The 19460-nt window shown below is 34.9% G+C and overlaps 3 protein-coding genes across 3 annotated transcripts; all 3 read right to left on the bottom strand.

Moving 5' to 3' along the window:
* Positions 1-6909: 6909 nt before the first annotated feature.
* LOC110689760 lies at positions 6910-9764 on the bottom strand. The gene is made up of 3 exons (XM_021866562.1): positions 9192-9764; positions 8695-9072; positions 6910-7624 (listed from the first exon to the last, which is right to left on the bottom strand). Exons 1-3 carry the CDS (start codon positions 9592-9594, stop codon positions 7263-7265), a joined length of 1143 nt encoding a protein of 380 aa, XP_021722254.1. The 5' UTR covers positions 9595-9764; the 3' UTR covers positions 6910-7262.
* Positions 9765-10335: 571 nt separating this feature from the next.
* LOC110689759 (importin subunit alpha-like) lies at positions 10336-15883 on the bottom strand. The gene is made up of 11 exons (XM_021866561.1): positions 15458-15883; positions 15166-15262; positions 14687-14778; positions 14438-14569; positions 13474-13659; positions 13206-13369; positions 13047-13125; positions 12180-12308; positions 11954-12081; positions 11495-11866; positions 10336-10869 (listed from the first exon to the last, which is right to left on the bottom strand). Exons 1-10 carry the CDS (start codon positions 15668-15670, stop codon positions 11497-11499), a joined length of 1590 nt encoding a protein of 529 aa, XP_021722253.1. The 5' UTR covers positions 15671-15883; the 3' UTR covers positions 10336-10869; positions 11495-11496.
* A 771-nt stretch (positions 15884-16654) lies between these two features.
* On the bottom strand, positions 16655-17779 carry LOC110689758. The gene is made up of 2 exons (XM_021866560.1): positions 17303-17779; positions 16655-17209 (listed from the first exon to the last, which is right to left on the bottom strand). Exons 1-2 carry the CDS (start codon positions 17630-17632, stop codon positions 17021-17023), a joined length of 519 nt encoding a protein of 172 aa, XP_021722252.1. The 5' UTR covers positions 17633-17779; the 3' UTR covers positions 16655-17020.
* Between the last annotated feature and the right edge of the window lie 1681 nt (positions 17780-19460).

Raw genomic sequence — 19460 nt, 5'->3', positions numbered from 1 at the left:
AAAAATAGTTTTTCTTACAAGATTTTAAATGATTATATTTATTCTTACATATAAATCATCAAAACTAGTAAAAATAAAATTTTGATGAAAAAATCTAGCCATAAAAAACAATATGGTACTGTAGTATGTCAAACAGTCAAGTGATATAGGTAAATAAAAAAATTAAAAAAAAAAAAAAAAGAAGGGATTGAAGTATTTATTTATGTGTGCGAATGGAAGGAGTCATGGAACTTGCTTTAAAACAAGCAAATATATGTGGGATTTTGATTTTCACATATTAAGAATTGATTTTGGCATGCTTTTTTATGAGAAGAGCACTAAAAATTGTGTTATCATAAGTGTGTCAAAATCAATTTTTGGTGTTACCACCAAACCCTTATGGCCCTACAATATCACTTATATCACCAATAGTGATTGTACTGAATTATCATAATCTTGCTTAGTTGTACAACCCTTTGATCGACAAACTAATCCGCAGCTTGATTAACCTCACAAAAACAATATCCGAGACTTCAAGCACAACTGACGACCACTCAATTCTATAATGTCAATCAGTGTATGTAATACAGGTAAAGGCTACACATACAACTGTGCTGTTGTATATGGAGTCCACATACAATTTGAATTGACAAGCTCCAATAGGATATATTAAAGAGGCCCCATTTTATAAATTTTCAATTTTAATTTGAATTTGGAAATCTGGTTTTTTGAATTTCAAAATTTTTTTCCATTTAATTTAATTTTAATTTTCATTTTCATTTTCACTTCAATTTAATTTTATCTTCTTCCTTTTCTCCACTTTTATTTTTTTCACAATCTCCCTCTCTCTTCTGGACCACCACCTCCAACACCAAACATACACCAAAGCCGACACAATATCCACTGCAATCTTCCACACACATTTCGACCACCATCACCTACTTCCGAACACAACTCGACCACCACTGATTATTGTTAGAACGACGTTGATACCATCTTCGAACACCATCCACTAACATTTCATTCCCCATATTACCCAACAACAACCCAAAAAAGTTTTAATTTCTCACCCATTTTTTTTTTAAAGAAAAAAACACCCTTATAAAATTATTCAAAAGGGTATTTTTAAAACGTAATAATAAATTCGTAATTATTCCAAAAATTCTGTTTTTTAATCAGTTGATTTGAGGGAAGTGGTAGGAGATGAAGAAGAAAGAGAAAGGTGGAGTTGTTGGAGAGAAGGAATAAGTTGCTGCATAAAGCTCGAATTCTGATTTGTAATTTTTGATTTTTTTTTTTTTAATCATTATAAATACGGGTATATTTTGGGTAATATGGAGATCATTATAATCATAAGATGTCATTTTCTTAGTTTGTTAAGTTATGAAGATTTTGAGTAAATTTTCTCCAAAATAAAATAAAAATTTAGAATGAACGTGGATAAGTTAACTTGTGAAAATATGGGGTTGATGTTTGGTACCAAAAATAAGGCAAATAAAATACTGCGTAAGATAGGAAATAAGAAATGTTCCTAACTACACAGCAGCAAGTTTTGAATCTGAGACCAAATGAGAGGAAATGTGCTTTATGTGCGTTTGTAACCATGATTGCGGGAAAATCACCATGTCAAATTTTTGTATTGATATTGTTTTATGTTGTGTTGTCTAATTAGTTCACAAACCAGATAAATGACTTTGGTTACCAGTTAAAAACATGTCGTCACTAAGTAAATACAAGTATAAAACTTATCAAATATTGCACTTATGATGCAACAACCACTATGTAAGCATTAATCCATGATTTATTGATTCCATCAAAATAATTGCAATAAATATATTAGCAATAACAAGGTAATGAACAATAAGTGTCGAACTTAAGCTAATTATATCTAGTGACATCCAACTTAAGCTAATTACACATAGTGACCCTAATCAACTTAACACATGGCTAACCCATGATTTGGAAGTGCCCGCAAAAGAGTTATGGATACTGCTGTACGAACATCAGATGCTGGGTATCTCACGCGCAGGCTGGTCGAAGTAGTTCAACATATTATTGGACTAAAACGACCTCATCCAAAACCCTCCAGCTTAAGCTATTTTTTGTTTGAGAGAATTTTTTTATGTTAAGAAGAAATAATTGTTTGTAATTAAAAGGGGTTTCTTTTTAACCCTCCAACCTAAGAATTTGCTCCTTCTTTTTGACGTTGTTAATGGATTTACATGTCATCTAGGTCTGTATTAAGTTTCTCGAATTTTGATCCAATTTTTTTCAAAAAAAAAAAAAAAAGGTTCGAAGACGAGTTCCAGCTGTATATATAGAAACATATAAGCAATCAACTTACCGAAACATACCATGCAATTGGATATTGGATATATTATGGTTAATTGTAATCTAATAGCAATTCATTATTAGATGTGAATAGTTCCAACTACTCAAAATGATCATAGGCCAGGCTTTACGTGATATATATATTGTCAAATACCTAAAACTCCATTGTAAATTGGCACTATTAAAAGGTCGTCGTTGGAGAATTAGAGAAAGAGGCTAATGCGGCTCATCGAAAGCAAGTTAAGTACGAATTCAGTTGTCGGATAATTGGATACGGTTTCCTCTCCTTCTTCTTTTCTTCACTTGGAGAATTAGATAAGGAGAATGTTGCGTTGCTGACCGACCATGGCTGTCTAAGAGGGTGTGCAAAGGGCCTCACATTATGGAGGGCCCCAAATTTCTTTTGTTTTTTCCTCCCATGCATTAATCCTAATTCTCTATGAAACTTTTACATCCATTAATCCTACTCTACTTCATTCTCTATGAAACTTTTATAGTTTTATATTATTGCAAATTTATAGCTTTTCATCTTCTAATCTCTCATTAAACTTGTATTAACCTTTTAAATATCCAAAATTTCAACTAATTACATTTGTTAATTATACATTTGTAATAAGAATTTTACATTTTAGATGGTTTTACAACAACCTAAGTTAGATTAAACCTGTATATATGACATATTACTTCCGTTTTCCTAAGTACTACCCATATACTATTCACTAGGTTAAAGTTTAAAATGTTGACCATGTCTAATTGTATAAATATGAAAACACTATCAAGTTTAATCTTATTAGATTCGTATTGATATGAAATTTTAATATATCAACATTGTATATTTTTAGTTTTCCACTCCTTACTAATGCACAATAAAATAAATGAATGGTCAAAGTAATGATTACAAACCGCGTAAAATGCAAGTGGGTAACACTTAGCAAAATAGGGGTAGTACAAGTATACAATTTAGTCAAAGAGATCATAGATGTGTTCTCGGAAATTTAAATAGTCAAGCTTTGATCTTTTTGCTAAAAAAATTATCGTAACGATAAAATTTAATTGCATATTTGATAGGGCCATCATTTTGCGGTAGCATAGGGCCTCCAAAATATTTAAAGACGGCCCTGTCGGCGACTCAAGACATTGGGGCGCGTGCTGCTCATATTTTCCCTAGGATAGACTTTGTTATAACTAGAGGAGTGGGAGTCCAGATTATATCTCGGCTTCCCACTAATTTTATATAAATTGTATAACTTTGTCTGTTTTTAAGATATAATAATAATAATAATAATAATAATAATAATAAGTTTGACGTATGTAAATCATGAATTAATGCTTACATTAGCAGTTCTTGCATCATAAGTGCAATATTTATTGGTTTAATACTTTAATATTTATCTAGTAACGGGTTAATTTTAGATGGTAACTCATATTACTTATCTGGTTGGCTTAGTAATACAAAAGAATGTATACGAGAACAATCGACATGGTGATCATCCCACTAACTTGGTTCTATACGCTGCCCATATATAGTTCCCTCTACTGTACCTACCCTATGGTCGCGGGTTTGAAACCAACCCTCATGTTTTGTTTTACATGTTTTTTATGTGTTTATTTCATTGTAAGGGGAAATAATTATTTGTAATTTAAAAATATTTCTTTTTAACCCTCTAGCAATTTATATTAACCCTTCAACATGTATGAACTTTGCTCCTTCCTTTTGACGTTGTTCATGGATTTGCGTGGCACCTACGCTTTGTAATAACAACTTTGTCGAACGTTCACCCTTCCTCATTAAAAAAAATGGAAAAAAAAATCAAAAAGTCAGAGGACACGGGTTTGTGTTGGATATAAATAGAAGCATATAAACGAAATGCTGACCTAAATAGACAAGTGTTGAAATTGTAATCCGATGAATTTAATCATCAAGTTAAGTGTTAAATTTGTTGTTTAATATTAAAATTAACATGCAATCTTATTACTTCACAGTATAATAATTATACTACTACTACTATAAGTGCAATATTCATTGGTTTCATATTTACCTAGTAACATATTAATTTTAAATGATAACTAATTTTAATTACCTAGGTGACTGACTAATTAGAAAGCAGAGTACAAATGAATATTTACGACAACAATTGACACGGTGATTATCCCGCTAATTTGGTTACAAACTACTGTGCACATATAACATTATGCTTTCTCCTTGCTCCCGGGTTCGAAACCCGCTGCACTGACTGCAATCTATGACTAGAATTTAAAATCCAACAAAAGAAAAATTTAAAATCAGCTTTATGATTCAATTCAAAAGTTTCTCTTTATTCTCAATGATCTGCTTAGTGCAAAACGTATGTGATTTGCTAATCTTATTGATTACTCGAATTCACCCAAAATCCAAAATTACTTGAAAATCATAGCAAATTTGCACTGATACGTATTGAATCTATGAAACTAAAGAAATGTCGATCACTACAATTCAAATATTTCTTTGTCTCCTTGTTTGTTATTAATGATCTAAATTTTAGTAAATTATCAGCAAAAATTCAAGTGAAGATTATTCAAGATCAAACAAAATCGAAGATTACTGCAGATCAATCCAAATAAATCAAATATTCAACATGCAATCATGAATCATAATCTGTAGTCAAACAATCAATCAAGAAGAAAAAAAATAATTTAAAAAGAGAGAAAGTTACGGATGTAAAGCAGAGGAAGAAGAAAAAATGAAAATTATATACTTCTACTACTGAGAAAAATGACAGATAAATCTTAGAATTTCTTTTAATTTATTATAATTTAAGTAACAAATGCAGAATAATTTTAATAAAAAGGGGGAAAACTTGAAGGGAATTATTATGCCCAAGTATTCCCGCCCAAAGAATGAAATTGGCTCCAAAACCCCAAAAATTTTCCCTCCCAACTTACCCACTCTTTTTTTTTTTTTGTTTTGATGTGTTGTCAAAATATAAGTGGTGTTGTATGTATGGTCCACATATAATAGTTATATGTGTATCATCTCTCATGTAATACATCTATACTTACACACTCCCCAGTCCCCACTGATTTATTCCTTTACAAGGCTTTTGATACCAATCTCCCATACAAGATATGGCCTTTTTGGTGTGTTTAGAGAGTCACATGCACAGGTGACGAGAATTGATCCCAAAATCTTCAGGAACTGGGAGGGAAACTCTAACCACTTGATCTATCTTTTATTGGTTTACTCTCACAAGATTACAGCCAATAGCCAAGGTCATGTACCACCCATGCCCCGGCCAAATTAAGCCTTATCAAGACTTACCTCTCGCTAAATCATCATGTTAAAGCACTGTGTGCGTACATCCCTTTGGTGGTGCAATCGAACGAACATGTTAGAACCGTGTATTTCCGTTGATTTAAGACCCTTCTTGCAGCAGCAGCAGCGTGCAGCTCGTCTCAAGAAATTGTCCTGCAACTTTCTCCAATGCTCTGCTGCAAAAACAAGTAAACAATCCCATGGTGCGATGAATTTCAACATTTCTACGCTTTACCCACCATATCGTAGATGCAAAGCAAATGCACCAATCATAACTTAAATTCCCCCTTCTCCCAACTAAGTTTGTGTCACCAATCATGTTAGTTACCTTAGAAATTTGGCATTGTACTCGTATTTGCTTCTCGTCCAGTACTGAACAAACAGCTAGTTGGTAGCCTAAATGCATAATAGACCCCCAAAAAAATGAAGGGTAGTCTTCTCTGCTTGGTTTTATAGTTATTACAAAATAGTAAAATACAATTGAAAGTCACCAAAAGATTCGCAAAAGTGACCAAAAGATTCGCAAACAATTGATACTCCATCCGTTACTTTTTGTTGTTATTACTACTCATAATTTTTAAGAAAACAAGTGGGTAAGAAATGTTTGCATCATTGGGGTTTTATTGTTTTTGTAACTGATTTGATAAAGTCGATGAGAAAGAAAATTAGTGGAACCAAATGTAGTGAATTTGAGAGTAAAGTTATAGTTTCTCATTGAGAAAATAAACAAAAGAGGATCAACAAAGTACTAAAAATGCTTTGGAGTTGGCACATTGTCTAGCTAAGCTATGAAGCAAAGTGTAGCTTTATATTTTCAAGGAAGAATAGGTATACACTCTTCCCATCTCACTACCTAATGAGTTTCATTACTATACAAAATGACCGGAATAGATTTGGCAAACAATTTGTACGTGCTCGTTTCGGTTCTATTTGTATCTAGGGATCAATATTTGGTATTGTTGATGCAAATTCAATCAAATTTTATTGATAGTTCAATTTAAATATAATATAGATATATAAAATAATATAAAAATCTACTATGATCATATCTAGTTTCACGTACAATTTGAATCCGAGCGGTTAATCCGGTCCAAGTAATCAACAAAAGCACTGGCAAAACAATCACCATTTATCTGTCAATTACCTACAAGTTCACATGACTGAACTCTTCTTCAATTTTATGTCACTATCATGAGTTCATCACATGTATTCAAAAAGTTGCTACTTTAATTTGAACTTGAAGATACACTAAAAATATACTACAAGTAGTTGATACTTAAATAGGTAAGCTAAGATCACTTTAGTCATACTAGTATAATATTATAAACATTTTTAACAAAACATGCCATGAGAGTCAAGCATCATGCATGCATACATTTCTGTAAAGACGCATCTAGCGCAAAAAACATAAAATAAAAACTTATAGGTAATCTCTCGTGCAGATTGCCCACAATATGGCAATGCACAAGATGTGCTAAGCAAGGTTGTTCAAACAAACAAATACAAGCCTTCCGTAAGATGTACGTACAAACATGTCAGCTCAGAGCTGTTATTTCATCCGAAAGGATGATTCGATTAGGTAATCACCCTACTAATTACGAAGTATAATGTAGATGAACACGAACAAACATCAAATCCGTCGAGTCCCCTCTAAGAAGATTTATTTGAACTTGTGATACTTTTGACTTGGACCGGAGAAGAGACGAGCAAGTAAAGCAAAGAAAGAACCAATCAAGCAAAGGAACCATGAAACCACGTAGAGTGCTCTATCTTTGAAGTTCTTCTTAGGAAGATGGCTCATGTCGGACACGAGCAGTGCCCGGTAAACAGCCTCGGTTAGGGCGTATGCAGTGACCGGGTCACATTCTTCAGCTAGGACTCCACACTCAGTGAGGCAAACAATGTCATAAACTCCACTTGTTTCAGAAATCCCCAAAAATTGACATATTTTGACCCGACCGTCAATACGTTCCTCAGCTGTTAGTTTGTCACCATGTGTGAGAACTAAAATTGGGTTCTGATCTACATAAACAAAAGCCAAATCATTCGTTAGTTCATATATATGAACAATTCATTTTCTTTATACAGAAACTTTAATGATCCTCAATTAGTGATTTTTTTTTAACTTCCATGTAATAGTGTATGTATTTGTATTTTGTGTTCTACTCTAATAACAACTTCCTTCATGTGAAGACGTGAAGTGTGAATGAACAAGGGGAGGTTGCAACTTCCTCCATTTCACGACTTTCATGTTGACCAAACAAAGAGATCTAAGCATGTTTTCTAGGAATTTTTATTGCCTATATCAAACAAGCGCAACCAAACAAGCACTTAGAGTCTAAGACCTTTGCTTTGAAATGATTGTTGTCATTTCTTGTTTTAACAAAAATGGATACATTCAGAGAGGCGGAGAGTATGTTTAGCTTTTTTATTCATTTTAATACACGTGGTCGAAACCACATTATTGTAGTCCTTTTTTTTATTTCATACATTACATATCATTGTACTAGGGGTCCACTAACTTTTTAATATCGTTTTCTTTCAAGATTTTACCTTTTTTCATTTTTCTCTCCCTTTTCAATCATTTCCTTCGATTCTATAAAACGTAAAATGAATGAAACACTTACACAAGTCACTAAGACAAAGAAATATTCACACTTTGCAACTGTTGCACGGGCTAATAATTAGATATGTTTACCAAAAGATACTATTAGAAAGATAAAACTCCTTTTAAACATTAAACATCCGTAGTGAGGTTATACTCATGTATAATTTCACTCTCTCGTGTTCTATCCTCTATGTGAGAGGGTGAGTTCTATATTTTTGTACAGGATGGACACCTTGATGTGGAGGGACAAACTTGCTAGTCATTTAAGAAGAGGTTTCTCCTGGGTTTCCTCGAGTGTTTTTTTTTAACAAATCTCATCAGAAAGCAGCAGAACAAATAAAGAATTAAACATAACTACGAGTTTCTGAAAGTCTTGTGTTGAAAATACAGCAAGGAAAGCCACAAAAGTGCATGATCTTTTGTCTAATTAAATAGAATTCATGGAAATAAATCAAGAGATAAAAAGAAAAACAAAGAAACTTACTGCCTCTTTTCAAACCAGGGTGGCAAAACACTTCTCTTGTTGCCTCCAAATGTTTTGAGTCACCAGCCTGTAAACGATCATAAAGATCAGCCATATTAGCAACCACAATTGCACAGTTGACTTGCCTCTTACTATACTTTCTTGATGTTGTTGTTGATCCAATGGTAATGTTGCGAGTCTCATCGCTTAATCTGCTGCAAGGCTGATTGTGCTTGACTCCTTCAGAGGTCCACTGGGACAGCTCGATGAGGCTCTTGTCTGCTCGATCACTGTAGTCAAACCCCCTTGAATCGAACACACAGAACCCTGCTCTCACTGATCTTAAGACATTGTGTTCCTCCAAAAACATTGTTGTTGATTCAGAGTTTACTGAGCTTCCTATGTTAAGACAATAAAAATGAAGCCTTGTATCAAAAACTCAATAAAAATATTCAACATAACTTTATGATAAAATGTTTGAAAACAGGAAAAATGGCAGCAATTGTACAATGTCTGACCTGATGTCTGAGCGAAGGGTATGATCCCAGCTCTTCCAAGCACACTATACATAAGGTTGATCAAAGAACTCTTCCCACCTGCAGCAAAGCCAACCAAGAGAATGGTAACGGTTGACGGGATCTCCATGTCTTCCTTCTTAACCCCACCCATAGGAACCCACATATCCCCAGCCCGGTAAGCCACGAGCCTATGTCGAAGATCATCTAGACCCTCAGATGCTACCATTGCTAGCCTCTCCATTTCTCTCATCACCTTAAGCCTTGGAGTCAAACTCCCTACGTCGGAGATGCTACTAACCTTCAAGCTATTCATCTCTTCCGCTGTGGCACACGTTCGCCACCAGCAAAACTCCGATGATACATCCTCTCCCTCTCTCTCTTCACAAACTTGCTTGTCTCTCATCTTCTATGATTGACTGAGTGTAAAAAATGTTTAAAAATGAAGAGGCCTAGTTTGAGCATGTAATAATAGAATGTGTTGCAATTATACAGGCAAGAGTTATTTGTTCAAAAAATAATAATATAGGCAAGAATTATAACCCAAGAAAGAGACAAACTGTACTCCAAAAATCCATTTTCCTGGAAGCTACGCTAGTTGTCTTAAGTTGTGTTGTGGCTTTAACGCTCCATTATAAAAACTGAAACTTCAAACAAACTCAAAATTTTCAACAGAACTGAGCGTACATGTCTTACCAAAATGCCCTTAGATGGCTAGTCTCATTCATACAAGGACATGGGCACCATCGTCTCTTCACGATATGACCGTTATTGTAATATCACATTCAAGTTAATGGCTACTTCGCGTTAGTTTTATATAATTATTAATTTAGTATGAGAGTATTTTTATCAAGTTTAACAAACTTTCCAATTATTTATTAATATCCAACCACATCAAGATATTCTTATCATGAATATTCAATGTAATGACCGGTTCACCATAACTCTGTCACCTCGAAAAACAAGTATATCATAATATATGTCATTTTCGGACGACTTGTATAAGATGAATTCAAAAGGAATGCAGGGCACATCGAATTGATGATTAAACAAACATGTGGAAATAATTTAAGTTGAGATCAAGGCATAAAAGTGTAACAATGCTGGTTTCTGTTGTTCATTTTCGACAGATATTAACAATAGAAAGTAATAACAAAACCGATGCAAATAAAATTGAACTTTCATCAAGAAAACTCAAAACTGAACAATTATATGACCGAACTTCATTCAACATCCGACTCCTTACAGACTCGACAAATATCTCTGCCTTAAGCATAAAATAGAATAGACCCTCAAGAAGAGGGCTTCCCATCTGATAAAGACCAAATACATATTATATGTGTATAAAATAGAGATGGAAACCCCTTGACCAAAAAAATACATTTGCTCCATCCTTATTATGCAGCCTAACTATATGACTCGAAAAAAACGCACTTAATGTATATATAGCTGCATGACTACCCCTGCTTGTGTTGAATTGACTTGACTAGGACACTGCAAAATATTAATTCCAAGAGGACTCGCTGACTCGTTGATGATGGGTGCGCTCCACAAATGTTGAAGTGCTTAGCGAGCACCTCAACCATAGTTGTGGCTGGACTGGACTGGACCGACAATCTGGATATACTCGCAATATATCAATCCTCAAACTAGGGACCTCAATATACTCTGCTGGCACATCCTGCAAGTTTTATACCAACATATCAAAAACGGGCCTAGGTAAACTGAAGGAAGCTAGAATAATGTAATCAACATTTCCATAATCTGGCCAAAGTGTAAAAATATGCAGTAGATAATTCTGTGCACATAGAAAAGCATAATCTTCCAGAAAGAAACTCATTGAATGACCACCTAGAGTTGGCTAGAGCCTACTTGAAAAATGTTTGATAAAACTAAGAGTGCCTAAGGACCAAGAACTGGAAAGTGATTTCACCCACCCAAAACAGAAACTACTTCCGCTCAACAATTTTACATTACCAGCACACAGCAATACCAAAGTTCAAGTCCACATCTCTACTTTGTGGGTCTAAAATATCATGTCCACCACATTGAGAATTTCAAATTAAATTCTTTCAATTTCTGCCTAAAATTATTCAGCTAATTAAAATAACCAAAATAGAATTTGGATAGAAATATTAGCCGAACATGCTTTCAACATATCATTAGTTTATCAAAAAAATATAAAACATTATATATACACATTCAAACATGATTTTAATAATGCACACATACCACTAAGAAGAATAGATAAGACGGAATCAACGTAGCAAGTGTTTTAGAGCATTGAAGCAGAAATGCATTCATACCTTTAACCAAACTTGAATCCACCCTGAGGAACAGCAATATCATTCCCACCAAACTCGAACCCAGTTTGAGCACCATCAGCTGAAGGCAATGCTTCATCTTCATCATCAATCCAATAGGTCTCAAGGATTTTGACTGCCTTCTCATAAATCTCATTGTTGTCATGACTCTGCAAGTTTTCTATCTTATCTAGACCTTCAGCATCCTCAATCATCTGAGCGTAGACATTCACACCTTCGGCACCTAGACTCTTCTCAGCTTCCCCAATCTTCAATATGTTCTCAAGACCTTCCAAGCAAACTGTGACAATTCTTGGATCAGGGCAAACTAAAAGATCACACAGTGGCTTGACGCATCCCTGGCTCACCAAAAACCTGCAACACAGATTAAACTTGAGCAATCCCATTCCAGCATATAGAAGAACAAGCAAAACTGTGACATATCAGATTATAAAGGCATACTTTATTTGTTCAGGGGAACCTCCTGAAGTAGCATTTGAAATAGCCCAAGCAGCCTCCTTCTTGATATCAAACTCAGCATTTTGGAGAAGATGGACAAGAGGACCAATAATGCCAGCTTCAATGACAAACTGCATCAAGGAAATGTAAGATCGTCAAAAAATATATATATAAAGTGACTAGAAAAAGTGAGAGCTAGATGAATTGTAACAGAAAGATAATCGCTTACCTGTATTTGCTCCTTAGTTCCTGCAGTGATGTTGGAAATGGTCCAGCAAGCTTCTTTTTTTATACTCTTCTTGTAACTTTGGTTCAGCAAGTTGAGAAGGCACGGAAGAGCCCGATGATCAATGATGCACTGCAGAAAAGTAAAAAGAGGTAAGCGAAATGGAGGAGGCAACCAAATACAGGAGGGGGCAAAATCATCATCGTCAACAACAAGGCTCTTACACTTCATCCAACTATCTATAATTAACAAAATAGTGACTGCACACAGATATAAGAAACAAACTTTCAAGCTGAGTAATTTAAAAGCATAAATATGATCATAATCCTAATAAAGAGGTAGGGGGAAAAATCAGCATAGCTGCAACCCCATCGATAGAAAGCTATGGCTAATAAACTCGAGCTAACTATAATGCTCTTCCTACAAATCATTATAGGTGGAGAGAAAGTTCATCCAAATTGGCCCAGATTAAACATATCAAGCATAATTAGTACAGAACTTGATTATTAAACTGAGCTCAGACAATCAGACATAAAAAAAGGAAACTATAATCTCCAAAATGGAATCAGAAATCAAACAAACGAAATAAAAGTCATGAAGTTACCAAATAAAACTAATCAGCTATGAAGGGCTACTCCAGAAACCTATGACTTCCAACTCCATCAAAAGCACAATTCAAAAAAGCAACTATCCACTACTATTCCTCTATTCAGCCAAGACTAGGTTTTTCTTTGCTCAGCTAGTGTAAAAAAGTGAGCTATAAAATGTCAAGATATACATGCATACATAGGAAAATTTAGCTGGTAAAGCCTCGATAATGGATACACTCAAGTCAATATATTCAGCACAAGTTTTAGATACAGAACCAACCTGAGTCTGCATGTCATCACCAGTAACAATATTTCCGACAGTACGAAGTGCAGGAATCAGCACAGATGGAGAAGCATGACTGTAAGAGGAATGACATTATTAGACAAGGGAACTTAGAACTGGAATTTGAGTACATCAAGATACGAATAGAGTACTCACAGTAAAAGCTCCACAAGCCGGGGGCAGACTCCAGCTTCAATTACAGCTTGGATCTTGTCGTTGGTACCATCAGATAGATATGAAAGTGCCCAACAAGCATCCGTAAGTATTTCATCGTCATTTGAATGAATAAGCCTCTCAAGAGTGGGAAGAGCAGGTTTTGTCTGATCAAGCAAATATACAAATGGACAAAATGTCAGCTACGACAGAAAATTGGCATACAAGCTTACAGAGTACTACTACTATCTAGAAAACTAAAGAGGATAACCTGGTCAAATGATGGTTGAGGCTTGCCTCTGCAGAAGTTTGATAAGGTCCATGTAGCATTTCGCAACATAGACAGTTTGGCATGCTCGTTGAATTGAGCCATCAATGGCAATAGGGCACCATGGGCAAGGACCAAATCCCGACATTTTGGTGAATCACCAGCAATATTCCCCAAAGCCCAAACAGCCTAGAGTAAAAAAAGAGCAGATTAGATACCATTGAAAATGGAAAATACTGATTAGGCATTCATAGAAGATCAGAAAGATAAAGAGTGTCAAGGAAAGAAAGTGCTTAATCCATCAAAAGATGAAACATTTTCATTTTCATTTTCATGTTTGTCAATACATGACTTCAAACATTAAAAAATTGAATTATCAACAAGTACAAAATATTTTTAAACATACATCAAGACGAGTAACACAAAATCCCACACGACAATAATTTTCCTTAAAATAAAACCATTAAAAAAAAGAGAAAGGCACAGTGTATGTGATTAGTTAAAAAAATCAAAGTATTTCATCTAAAAAAATGGATGAAGTATTAAACCAGCCAAATTCTAAACTCCGATTCAGCCCACGCACATTAAATCTTCTTCAGGCAGTAAAACAAAAGGCTGATATCTTCAACAATATCTAACTTACATTATCATATTTAACTCCCTAGCAAACTACAACAAGTAAAAGGCTTGTACAGGGTTGACTTTCACCATCTTATTTTATACGTCCATCTTGTGTAAACCTTATTTAATACATTAATTAGAGGATCATCAAAACATACAATTATAAAAACGGATGGGATCCACATAGTTAGAACAAAATTAATTTTGCACAGGCCTTTCCGCCAAGGCGCCAAGGTTTTCCCTTCACCCTGGAAACAACCAGGCCCAATCCCCCAAAACAAATATAGTAGACTACTTCACTATCCAATAAAAAATTGTCAAGACTTTAAGCACTAATTATACAGACCTGTTCACGAACGTCATCACTTGGTGAACCAAGAAGCTTGACAAAAATTGGAACAGCGCCATGATCAATGACAACCTTAGTGTTCTCCGATGTGCCAGATGCAATATTGGTAAGTGCCCAAGCAGCCTCAAACTGAAAAGGTACATTATGTTAGTGTAAGAAGGTGGCATTACACCCAATAATTATGTTGGTAAAAACTATTGGTTTTCATGCTTTTCCGATTAAAAGAGAAAATTCACTTAAACAAACCTGAAGTTGAGGGTAATCATCTCTACCCAAAAATTCAACAAGACGGGGAACAACTCCTGATTGAACAACCTCTTCAATAGGTGGGTTACGCTCTGTGAAATAGAATCCCGTAAGAATGACTGACCTCAACCGACTCTTGGACTTAATAAATCATAAAAGGACAACCAAGCAAAAACTATTATATCATATTTGTTTCAAATAAATTCATATACATTAATTCCTGTACAAAATAACTACGAGAATGTGATTCCAAGAAACTGAATAGAGTGTGGCGTTTAACAACTATCTAAACCATCCAATGTGTTTGAATTAATCAATATACAACAATGCATCTACGAGACTTTGCCTAATTTAAGCGCGAAAAGGCAATGTCATTAATCAAGGGAACTACATATTCACTACAAGATGCTTAATCACACACAAAAAAATCAGACGCTACAATATATTCACAGAAAAATTAAATACACAGAATATTAAACCTATCGAAAGCAGCTTTCGGAAGTGAGTAGTGGCTTCAAGCTGAGCAGTCCCATCATCTGAACAAACACCAGCAACCATTTGTGGTAGACTTTCAATCTACAACACAAATCAAAGAAACACAACAATCAATAATCTAAGCAAATTAGTCCCTAAAAAATCCCAAAACAATAACACTAATAAATCAATCAACTCAAAACCTAATTATACGTCATACAAAAAACAAAAATCAAAACCCTACTTACATAATCAAATAAAAAAAATCAATCAAACAAAAGAGGAGTACGATTATACCTTCTTATCAAAAGGAGCAGCAGAAGAAGGCAATTGCTGAGAAGCAGCAGATTGAAACCCTTCACGACGCTTCTTCTGCAAATTCTCTTCTCGACGATTCTTACGAATTTCAACCATATTATCCTCTCTCCTACGGCGACCCTCCTCCGCGTCCACCGCTACCTTGTACCTGCTACGGCGGACTTCAGTCCTAGCATTTGGCCTCAACGACATCGTTTCTTCCTCCTTCGATCGATCGAAAATCAACAATGAATCAAACACCCGAAAAAACCCTAACCCTAGGAGAGAGAAAATAAGCGAGGATCGATCAAAGAAGGGTTTAGAGAGGGTGGAGGAATTGGGGGAGAAAGAATGTTGAAATGAAGAAACCGAAAGTAAGAGTAGGGGGTATTTATATATGGAGTATTATACCAGATGAAGATGAAAGAGGGTAGTATAATTATTTTATTTTAAGGGGGTTGGATTTGGTGGTTAATTACAGGGTGGTGCCACTCAAATTTGAAATTTGAAGATAGGTTCTAAAATTAAACAAATAAATTTAGAATTGTTTTTAGGAGATTGATTTTGTTACCGTTGTGTTTGCGTCAGCCGTCAGATAGTTTTTTTTTTTTTTTAATTTTTTTTTTTTTTTAAGGGTGGGTTTGAAAGGGCCAATGGACCAAATTGGTAAAAAAAAAGACTTTATGCGGTAGATTGGTAAAAAAATTTACTCAGGCCACATTTGAGTAAATAAAAATATCCCTGACGTCATTTAGGCCAATAAATTGATAAAAGTTGACGGAAGTCAACGCGTGTAGTTCAAACCTCATTATTGTGCGTCTTATTCCCACTTTTTGCAGATTTTCCCACTTATTTCCCCTATTTAATTTTCATTACTTATTAAACCCTCAACTACTATGTTCCCTTCATTTTTTTTTTCTTCCTGTTTTACCCACTACTCTGTATTTATTTTAGCATAACATGTTTATTGAACTATGGAGTATATAATAAATTAAGCTTTATTAGTCAAATATGGACTTTTTTTCATGTATTAAGTTGGTTGTTAGTGACTTAATGTATTAGTGCCTACTTTTACTTAATCTACAGTAAAATAGTTACAATAATTGATTCACACGTGATGTATATATATTATGAAAGAAAAATAGGCTAAAAGGTACTATGGAGTCTATAATTAAAGTATAAACAATAGTAGTTCAATAAAGCTTTGTCATTAAGTTGAAAAGCAAGAATTTTTAAGTTCTTCAAAAATAAGACCACATGCAACAAGTATGCCAAACAGACAGCACAACCAATTACAATAATGACATCTTCCAAAAAAATGACTTGCCAGTATTTCAAAATAGCAAAACACCAACTACACTATTACCCTAATAAATTAAACACCCTCCTCAGCTTGCTATTGAGTTGGTTGAGATGGAATCTAGGCTTGACTTCCTCCCTTGGTGGTGTATATTCAGAGTCACTGAAGGAAACTTGGCCCCTATCTCCATACAAAATACCAATCCCAACCGTTCCTCCTCTTCCCTTCCTCCCTTTCCCTCCGGTTGCTGCTCTTGATTCCATTCATGGCGTTGAGGTTGACGCATCACCTGCTCTTGCTCTTCCTTGTCTTTTTTTAGTTTGGTTGACATAGTCTAATGGGGTTAGAACATTGTTTTGAATCAGATTTGGTATGCTTCTTCCTATTCTGTTATTTCCTCCTTTTTTCCTTCCTCTAGCGCATGTTTTAGCACCTGCACTTGAAGTATTTTCCTAAAGAGGAACATAGCATATTACAGTATGAAGGTAAGCTTATTATGAATAAATTAAGATAAAAAAAAAATGTTTATAATTAGTTGACTTTACCTTCTGAGATTGGGAAGGATGTGGACATTTATTTTTGTAATGTCCCGGTTGTCTACAATTTGAGCACTTGTTAGGCATCCTCGATCTGTTGTATTTAACCTTTCCCTTACTTGGCTCATCAGCATCTTTTCTTCTTGTAGTTTTCTTTTTTCCAGGGCCTTTGTTAATAATGTCGGGGGGCAACACTAACCCTTCTCCTTCTTGATTCCAAAATGTACTCCCTGGAACTGGTTGCAACAAATTATCATATGTTTTCTCATAAGTTGCAGCATTATACCAATGTGCTAAGTAGTCTTCGGGTTTGTGTCTCATATATAATATTGCACTCATGGCATAAGCACATGGAATGCCAGTTAAATCCCAAGATCTACAAGTACATGTTCTTTTTTCAAGGTCAACAGCATGCCCAACTCCTCTGTGGATTACTTCAAATCCTGTTTGAGAGTCCTCACCATTCCATATACAATCACATTTGTTCTACTCTTCATAAGACTCTTTTAACTTTTGACTTATCCTTCGGTGCAATTCCAGCAACAAAAGTGTTCACCAATCTTTTTTTGGCCCTCATTCTCTCCATTAGTGCAAGCCTAATATCCTCTAGCATAGTCACTATGGGTTTATACCTAGCTAATAGAATAAAACTATTAAAAGTTTCTGCCATATTATTGTCAACTACATCACAAAAAGAATGGGTTTTGAATTTGGACTTGCAAAACGTTTCAGGGTTTCTTGCTTCAAAATCCAATTGTTCTTGTTTTGACATTAACTTCAGTTTAGCCAAAAGAGTTTCGTACTCACCATTTGACACATATCCAAAATTGTTTCTTTAGTTGCTTCCCCTTATGCTTCTTCCTCCAATTAGTGTATATGTGCCTTGCACATTGTCTATGTTCGATATTCGGCCAAATGTTGTGTATTGCATTCACCAGCCCCTGTAAATGAGTTTAAGTTATAAATCATATGTTTCCATAAAAAAAAATGCAACTAAAGAAGGTTTAATTGACATACCTTTTGTTGGTCAGAAATTACCGTCCAACCGTCACCTTCTTCCATTTTAAAGTCCTGAGAAATTAGCTTCAAGAACTAATCCCAAATGCTGGTAGTTTCACTCTCAACTATCGCCCATCCAATAGGGAACATATGGTTATTTCCATCCCTCCCAACTGTACGTAGTAATTGTCCCCCACAAGCATGCTTTAGAAAACATCCATCGACTCCGATAACAGGTCTACAAGTCTCTATGAAGCTCTTCTTCAATGCACCGTAACACAAATAAAACCTGAGAAACTATTTTGGCTGTCCAGGTTCACCTTCAATAGTTTTCAAAACACAAGTGGTTTCGGGATTTGATTTCACCAATTCATTCAGGTATGGCTTTAAATACCATACTGTTTATTCATTAAACTTTGCACAGCATTTAGAGCTATCCCTTTCGCTCTTTGACATTGTCTTATGCTAACAACAATGTCATATCTTGCTCTCATGTCAGCCTTGATCTCAGCAGCCTTAATAAGAGGATTTCTCAGTATTTTGTCAAAATATTCCTTAGCTAACCAATCCATAGTTATAAGCTTGTTTTCAAAAGTCCTTGTGCACCACTCATGAACTGGTTGCATTGACTTGATTTGCCATCTTGTATGGTCTTCAAGGTCAAGGCTGGAGGTGATTTCCCACCTACAATTTGCACAACCTACACTGATAAACCTTTTATCATTTTTAAGGTAAACCAAGTCTTTGTGTTGTTGAATTGAATATGCAAGAATAGCTTCTTTAAAAATATCTCTTGAAGCGAATCTCAGTCTAACAAACAACTCCACATTTTTCATGTCTATCTTATCATTGAATGTTGGATAAACAACCTTCTTTCTTCTCTTTTGAACATGAGTATCATTCTTATCTTCGTCTTCAGAAAATGATAGTGGATCTTCATTATCTAAATCTCTTTGATCAGATTCATATCCCCCTTCAAAGGTTGTCCAGTAGATTGGCCACTTCCCATTTTCTCCTGCCAAATGCCCACGTTCATTTGTAGCTTGTATGATCTCATCACCGATTGTTTCATTAACCCCTTCAACTTGTGGATTATTATCTCAAAATTATAAATCATCGAGGTATCATTATCAGGCCATTTAGAGGCTAATCGAACTCTCTTCTCGTT

The sequence above is a fragment of the Chenopodium quinoa genome, unplaced genomic scaffold, assembly GCF_001683475.1.
Source record: "Chenopodium quinoa cultivar QQ74 unplaced genomic scaffold, ASM168347v1, whole genome shotgun sequence".
In the NCBI taxonomy this organism is placed as follows: Eukaryota; Viridiplantae; Streptophyta; class Magnoliopsida; order Caryophyllales; family Amaranthaceae; genus Chenopodium; species Chenopodium quinoa.
This window is presented reverse-complemented; position numbering and strand designations above follow the sequence as displayed.

Coding starts and splice junctions, on each gene's coding strand:
- LOC110689760 (XM_021866562.1), bottom strand. CDS start 9,594: ATGAGAGACAAGCAAGTTTGTGAAGAGAGAGAGGGAGAGGATGTATCA. Junction 9,073..9,191: donor ACCCTTCGCTCAGACATCAG/GTCAGACATTGT, acceptor GTCTTAACATAG/GAAGCTCAGTAAACTCTGAA. Junction 7,625..8,694: donor CCCTGGTTTGAAAAGAGGCA/GTAAGTTTCTTT, acceptor TTGTTTATGTAG/ATCAGAACCCAATTTTAGTT.
- LOC110689759 (XM_021866561.1), bottom strand. CDS start 15,670: ATGTCGTTGAGGCCAAATGCTAGGACTGAAGTCCGCCGTAGCAGGTAC. Junction 12,309..13,046: donor GTGATGACATGCAGACTCAG/GTTGGTTCTGTA, acceptor ACTTTTCTGCAG/TGCATCATTGATCATCGGGC. Junction 12,082..12,179: donor GAACTAAGGAGCAAATACAG/GTAAGCGATTAT, acceptor TCCTTGATGCAG/TTTGTCATTGAAGCTGGCAT.
- LOC110689758 (XM_021866560.1), bottom strand. CDS start 17,632: ATGAGTGCAATATTATATATGAGACACAAACCCGAAGACTACTTAGCA. Junction 17,210..17,302: donor ATCCTTCCCAATCTCAGAAG/GTAAAGTCAACT, acceptor GTTCCTCTTTAG/GAAAATACTTCAAGTGCAGG.